Here is a 7,508-nt window from a genome sequence, read left to right on the forward strand (position 1 = left end):
AAGCCACATCATTTCCTTTGAAAGTCTAATTTTCCACAGCATTTTCATCCTCTTTCTGCTGTTATCATTTCATTTCTCCCAAACTCTTCTTTGTTACTGTGCACTAGAAAGAGCAGCACAGTCCCTGACAGCGTTGCCATGACAACATTGGCTCCAAAGGGTCCCAGTCCAGTGATCCAGGTGACAGTGAAACAGACCGAAACAGACCCGGGGTTGATTGGACTGGTGAGTGAAGACTCACAGATGGATAGCAGGAAAAAAAAGAAGAAAAACACAACCCTTTGGATTGCATCCACATTTAAATTGGATTTTTTTTTTCAACTGTGCAGGATTGTTCAAAGTCGGAGGACGAAAAGGCCGTGGAAGGGGATGCCAACCCGTCTTCAGGTTAGAAGAGAACGATTTATGCTTCCATTTTTACAGAAATGTGGTCAAATGATCAATTTTTATCAAAAATGTGAAAAATAAATCATTAAGAGTGTCTAAATTCATTTATATTTCAAAGCTTCTACTGATCTTCTATTGACTTCTGAATAAAGCATTTTTATTACATGTTTAGTGCATAAATTTCAAAATAAAAGCTGCAGATGTACACTGTAATTCCATTTGAGGGGAATTTTATTGGTTACAATATAATATTTTAAAATCTCCAAATATTACAATATTTTTTTTTAAAAAGTGACTTTGACAAAAATAAGTTTTAAAGGTTTGTATTAAAGTTTGTGTGATTAGAGCAGACTTTAAATATAGTTTTAATGGATTTATTTTCTCTAAAATCATTTCTTTTAAATTAGCACACATGTATTCCATTTATCTGTAATAATAAAATGATTAATTTTTTTTTATTTGAATTTGGGTTTATAGCAGATCTTAAAGCAGATCAGCAGTAAAATTGAAACCGGTCGTTTCCTGCAGAATACAATGGAGTTCTTACATTTTAAAGATGCTTTTATCATAAAAAAGTGATTTAAATGGGGTGTACAAACTCTCTTCCTCTTCCTCAATGAAAGTGATTGTTCGTCTGAGATCCCAAAACACAAAACCGTTTTAAATGCGCTCAAACAGGCACAAAACTGATCGTCTGCCAAGTCGCCGGCCAAAACGTCCGGCAGTCTGTTTCCTGTAAGTTTATGACCTAATGGTGATCGGTAAGAGCGAAGTCAGCTGGTTGAAAACCACTAAAGAGGATGTGAAGATTGTGCTGGATTGCATGGGATGATTTGCACAAAACACTCATATTTTGTTTTTAAAATCAACACAATACTTGCATCCTTTTAAAGCTCGTCTTAAATAATCTCTGTTTTCATTGTGTAAAGTTGGACTTGTCACTACAGCGAAAAACAAAAGTACAACAAGGATTGGATTTACAGCTATCGCCCTGCTCAGGGCCCCCGGGGGCTGGAGGCTGTCCCAGTTGTCACTGGATGAGACCCAAACAAAGATCCAGAAAGATTATTTTCATGCTTTATTGCTACTGTTTTCTTGCAGGACATGCTGAGGCTGCTGCAGAGGAGAATCCGGTTGAAGAAGAGGTGGATCAAAGCCCGGACGCCTCTCCGAACGACTTCTCCAGCCCTAATCCAGACCCGGACGCCCCGCTGCTGCAGGCTCAGCAGAGGCCCTCATCCCAAGTGGACAGGGAGGAGACGCGTCCTGGTTCTGAAACTGGAGACGGGAAAGGAGGACTGGATAACTTAAGCTTACTGACGGAGAAGGAGCAATCAGAGGGGAACGACTTGGGGGACAAAGACACGGCGGATGAAGGACTACCACCATCCAATGGAAGCGAGGATGAGAGCGAGGAAGGCTGTGAGGAGCTAAAGGAGCCTTCAGATGCCAACAACAATTCCATCGAGGTTAAAGATTGCAGTCAAGATGAGGCCATTGACATCCCAGAGGCTCCAGCACAGGTGAGACACAAACACAACATTCTCAAAATCCTGAAAATACTTGTGTGTTTTCCTAAGCAGGACGTGTAGCTTTAATTGTAAACATTTGAAAATGCCTTTTTTGTTTCTCCCTGAAGACATTTTTGCCCAGGCAGCAGTGGATGCAGTTTATTTTTCCCAGGCAGAAAGAAACATTTTTGAAAAGTTTTTAGATTTATTAACATAACGGAGTATTAGAACCACCATAAAAATAAAAAATATATACATTTATAAGAATAATGTCATGAAATTATAAGAAAAAATAATGATTTTACAAAAAAAGTAATAAGATGGAAGAATAAAGTCATAAAATTACAATAGAAAAAATTATTTTACAAGGTAAAGTCATGTTTATTTCAAATATATTTTGTAGCGTAGGACTTTATTAATGGACTAAATCAATTAATGCAGCCATTTATAGTGATGTCATGACGCTTTAGTTTATCATCAGAATATATAATGCATTTAAACCTCAAATGGTGCGCCTGCAGGAAAAATCGACAATGTTTTGAAAAGGCCCAATTTCCTGTAAATTAATTTCTATGTCCTTAATACTTGTAATAAAACAACGTTGACTCACTTCTTTATTTGTGAAACCAAAGCTGAAATAATCCCTTACAATTTGCTCGACGTCTCTCACACTAAAACACCATGATGGTTCTTATTTTCTTGATTTTTATACTCTGAATTTTACCTCGTACATTTATGACTTTAATCTCTTAAATTCTGAATTTTTAACTTGTTAAATTGTAACTATTATTTACTCTTAATTCTACAAGTTTATTCTCATAAAATTACAACACTTTTCTGTCAATATTTGACTTTTTCTCATGATATTGCATATTTATTCCTGTAAATTGATTTATTTTTATATTTTCATGGTGGCTCAAATACTCTGTCATATAGAAAGACAAATATGTGTATATTTTCTTTTTTTTAACAAAATGAAGGTTCATTTTTGTTTAAAATATGTCCTAAATCACAGAGTAAATCCATCGTCCAGGAGTCTGCTGAAAATAATTGGTCAGTCCGTTCCTAGCAGATTTTTCTCACTAATCTCAGTTGCTTATTTGATTTTTGACTAAAGATAAGTCTAATTTACTAATATAGCCCCATTAAAACTTTGGTAACACTTTATAATAAGGATGCCTTTATTAATGTTAATTAATGCTTAATTAAGCATTAATTAACATTAATTACAGTATTAACATCCACTTTTATGCTTTACAGTATACTATTTAACTATTTTACTACTGTTTATTATTTAATCTTGTATAGTGACTCACAAAGCATTAATAAAAGCATTATGTATCGTGCTTTGGTTATTTGAAATACTGCAATTATTCTCATCTTTTTGTCTCAGGCTGAGCTTGTGGAGGAGACATATTGTTCAGATGAGATCGAGGTGGTTTTGGTGGACACCTCCAGCCCCGGCCCGTCCACGCACGTGGACAACAGTGACACGGTCAAGATCATCATCACCATGAGCTGTGATCCGCAGACCGCCACTCAGTTGGAGGAGAGCGTCAAGCAGAGCCTCCTGGAGAACGCTCAGGTGAGGCCTGAATATTCAGGAGTAACTTTTCCCTCTAAAGCTTCACTTTAAATACTTTTTAAAAATGAAAAATCCACATCTTTTTAAATATTTGTGTACGGTGATGACTTCAGCTTTTAATTTTGAAAAAATTATTTTGAAAAAAATTCAGTTATGTGACCAAACTGTAGCTTGAAGTGACTTCATAGCAGAAAATATGCTTTATTACTGTTGTCTAGCTCATTTTTTTATCGATTTAGACCAATAAAAAAAAATAAAATCAATTACTAAAGACAAAATAAAGAACGAAATTGTGTTTTTATATTGTAAATGGGGTTATTTGATCAGTTCAAGTACAGAGGTGGAGGGTTAATGATATGGGTTTGCTTATGGATGCACTTCAAGCACTGTTTCACCATTTAAATATTATGTTAACCAGTTATAAACAATTATGTTGTGTATGAAAGTTTTTTATTCTACATTTTGTTGCCTCTAAGGATGTGTAATATTCACGTTTGAGGTGTTTGTGTGCCCTGCCAGGCTCAGATGGAAGCAGGTGAATGTCACATCAAAATCCCCATCATCACCTTTGACTCCCCCGAGGGGCCGGAGGGGGGAGCGCGGGTGAGCGGCTCTGAAGATGAAGGCAAACAGCGGCAGATCCTCAGCCAAAGTGAAGAGTCCACCATCCTGGAGGGTCCGGATCCGCAGCAGGAGAACCCCGAACAACACGCGACTGCCGACAGAACCGCGAGCCCCCAGCTGACCAATGAGAACAGCTCGTCGGGTATAGACGTCCACTCCCACCCCGACGATACCGAACCTTTAGACCCTAACGTGGACTGCCAAGGGTTCCTGCGTCTGCCACACAGTGTGGGTCGCTGTGGGCCGGGGGGACGAATCCACGCCCGAGGTCTGAGCATGGACAGCGGGAAGGACGCGGTTCTGCTGTCAGACCGCTCACACCACGCAGTGAGCCCCACTCCGGTTCTTAACCGTTTGCTGTGAAACTCAATAATTCCATTTTTTTATTCTCTCCTATCAGTCGACGATGACCAGCTCCAAATCAGACCTGGAGGCAAAGGAGGGCCAGATTCCCAACGAGTCCAACTTCTTGGAGTTTGTGTCTCTGTTGGGGTTCCTCAGTACGAGGGGGGGGAGAGCTAGCACGCAGGAGGAGGAGGAGCCAGAGAAAAAAGAGAAATTAGATGGAGAAGAAGAAGGTGAACCCTTCTTTTTCAAGACATTCAGCACCCCTTTCTTCCTATTCTTGGTGCAGCAAAATATTTTACTTCATTTTCAATAGTCTGCTCTTATTTAGAACTTGTTTGTTCTGACCGAGTTTCATAGACTGGTCTTACATCCATCTGTTTTTGTTTTTCCTTCAGAGAATCAGAGCGCAACCCCTGGAAGAGATGAAACAATAACAGAAACTAACTCTGAGCGGCCCAAACCACCCACCAGTCTGCCAACCGGCACGCTGCAGGCGGTGCCTCCCACCCACATCCCCATAGTGTCTCCTGACAGGTATGTGTGAGGAGGAAACGTCTTTCTGACACTCACTTATTTTCTGTAAAATGTACAATTTTAAACAGACTGAAGCTGAAAGATTTTGCTGCTACAGAAGAGGTTTATTTGTTTTTTGGACACAAGGGATACATGTATATAAACTCCTTCTGTGTTTTGTGCTAAACTTGTGTAGCATTGGGGTGAAGGATATAGGGTTTCCCATGAAAAGAAGGCAGAAGAAGTAGGTCAGAAGCACTTTTGGTATTTTGAACTCTTTTGATAAATTTGTCTTTAGATTGATGGTTCCCCTGGTTCATTTAAGATGTTTGAAAGTGGTAAACAGTGAGGTTAGAAACACATTTGTGTTAACAAATGTTAAAAAGGACAACAAATCAAAAAGCTACACCTGCTGAGTAGTGCAGAATTAGCAGAATCTGCTTTAATATGCAGAATTGTGAGAGATGACTGTAGAGGTTCGTTAGCACTGTGGTTTGTTAACTCTCAAATATAAATCAAAAGTGATTTCAATTTGTGTTTTTGGTTTTTACCTTAAAAAAATAAGAAGCGATATAAAGCATGGCAGCGTGAGTGGAGTTAGCAGACGGTGGAAGGAGCTCGTTCATCGCAGGAGAGAGGCTTGGATGTGGGTTTCCTGCTACAGTCTGTAAGCTGGAAGTGGCTGGGACAGTGGGCTGTATGGTGGTGTAGTGGCTATCACCTTCAGAGTTTTGGGAGTTTAAATTGGGGGCTCGTCCGGGATCTCTAGAGTGGTTATCAGCGTCACTTCATAGTAAGAAAGGTTCTAGTTTGAATACCGGGTGGTACCTTTCTTTGGGAATTTGCATGTTCTCCCTGAGTTCAAGTTGGGGGCTCGTCCGGGATCTCTGATTCCATTGTCAGGGATCCGTTCACCCTCATGATCCATTTAATTTGCTGGTATTTGATCTGTTTGTGTCTTGCTTATTTTTTTGTTCTTGGAAAGAAAGTTTGGTTGACAGTTTTTTTTTTGGTTTTATTTCCTAACAATGTTTTTTTTTAAGTCAGTGACTTCTTGGTTATGGAGATCAAGAGCATTTTAAGAAATAATTGAGCCAAGGGTGCTCCAGCCCTCGGGCAGATCTCAGCTGGAAAAATCCATTGGAGGTGGTGTAGGCAACGGTGTTGAAGTGGAGGCCGCTACAGGTGTTTCCAATGCCACAAAAACCAATCGGGTGGAGCCAGGTGCAGCTGTAGCCAGTGCAGCGGCTAACCCAGGATGGGGTTCCTATGGAGGAACTAAAACTCCTTCTTTGGATGAAGAAAGTGGGACCTGAAACAAAAGCTATAAGAGAACTATGGCACTCGCGAGTGCAAGCTTTAGGGATGGAAAAAACCCAAACTGGCTGCTCTTGGCGTCCCCTTAACATCCTCTGCTCAAGAAGTTTGATGTAGGTAAACATTACTTTTGTTCTTTGATTTAGAGAATCTGAAGGATATTTGTATTTCAGCGCTTTGAGCACACTGCTGCCTCTTTGGAGTGGCAAAAAATAACAAACCTTGTTGGAGGATTCTAGCGTCCTCCAACAATCCAAAGACATTCTTCATAGGTTAATTCTCTAAATGACTCTAAACGTGTGATTGTGAGGTCCTACGACAGACTAGCAAACCATCCAGGCTGTTCTCCACGTTTCAGCAACTTGGGGATTGAGCAGCTTCAGAATGGGATGGATTGGTGGGACAGCATGAGGCTCAAAACTGGTTAGACTGATTGACTTCTGCTCACTCCTCTTCTGTAGTCCCAATACAGACAGAGAAAAGGATCCAGACTACGATTCCCTGCCTTCCCAAACATCTCAGTCTGAGAGCTCCATGCTGCAGGTCATCTGCAGACCGGAGGCCACCAACAAAGAAGAGGCGTACACCTTCCATACGGTTCACAGTAAGCATTTTGACCCTTTTATAATTTGTCTGCTTTGTACACAGACAATCCATGAAAGAGCAGCCCCATAACATAATGCTAATTTGCAGCATATTGGGCTTTAATACAGTATAAGATTTAGTAGATAAACTTAAGGATCACCAATGTTTACAGTTCAAATCAGCTGATTAGGATATGCTGGAAAAACTGAGACATTCTGGAGCAAAGGTGTCAAACTCAATCGCACAAGGGGCCAAAATGCAAAACACACATCCGGTCATGGGCTAAAGAGGCTAAACATTTATTTAATACTCTAAAAAAATGTTTTTAAAACTTTAAACCATAACTTTTTAACATAATTATGAACTAGATGTATAGCATTACCTGCAATAATGCTAGTGTGAATGCTGTTAGCTGAATTTGGCCGCTGAAGATGCTAGTGCTGATAGCCGAAGATGCTGAAATTTTTGCTAAAAACGGTGAAGCTGATAGCTGAAAATACTTAAGTTTATAGCTGAAAATGCAGAGGTTAATAGCTTAAAACGCTGAATTTGATAGCTGAAATCACTGAAGCTAATAGCTGAAAACGCTGAAGCTGATAGTTAGCTAAAACATTAGCTAAATGCCAAATTAGCCTAAA

The 7,508-nt window shown here is 39.7% G+C and overlaps 1 protein-coding gene across 1 annotated transcript in view; it reads left to right on the forward strand.

Annotated features, from left to right (window-relative positions):
• The window catches only part of pcnx2 (pecanex 2), a 39,662-nt gene that overhangs the window by 2,703 nt on the left and 29,451 nt on the right, over positions 1-7,508 (forward strand). Inside the window, exons 3-10 of the mRNA XM_024296764.2 lie at positions 108-225; positions 330-387; positions 1,489-1,910; positions 3,292-3,483; positions 4,003-4,434; positions 4,508-4,685; positions 4,851-4,989; positions 6,747-6,889. Coding sequence (XP_024152532.1) covers positions 108-225; positions 330-387; positions 1,489-1,910; positions 3,292-3,483; positions 4,003-4,434; positions 4,508-4,685; positions 4,851-4,989; positions 6,747-6,889 — 1,682 coding nt within the window. The remainder of the gene's footprint in view (positions 1-107; positions 226-329; positions 388-1,488; positions 1,911-3,291; positions 3,484-4,002; positions 4,435-4,507; positions 4,686-4,850; positions 4,990-6,746; positions 6,890-7,508) is intronic.

This window comes from Oryzias melastigma, linkage group LG15, assembly GCF_002922805.2.
Source record: "Oryzias melastigma strain HK-1 linkage group LG15, ASM292280v2, whole genome shotgun sequence".
Lineage (NCBI taxonomy): Eukaryota > Metazoa > Chordata > Actinopteri > Beloniformes > Adrianichthyidae > Oryzias > Oryzias melastigma.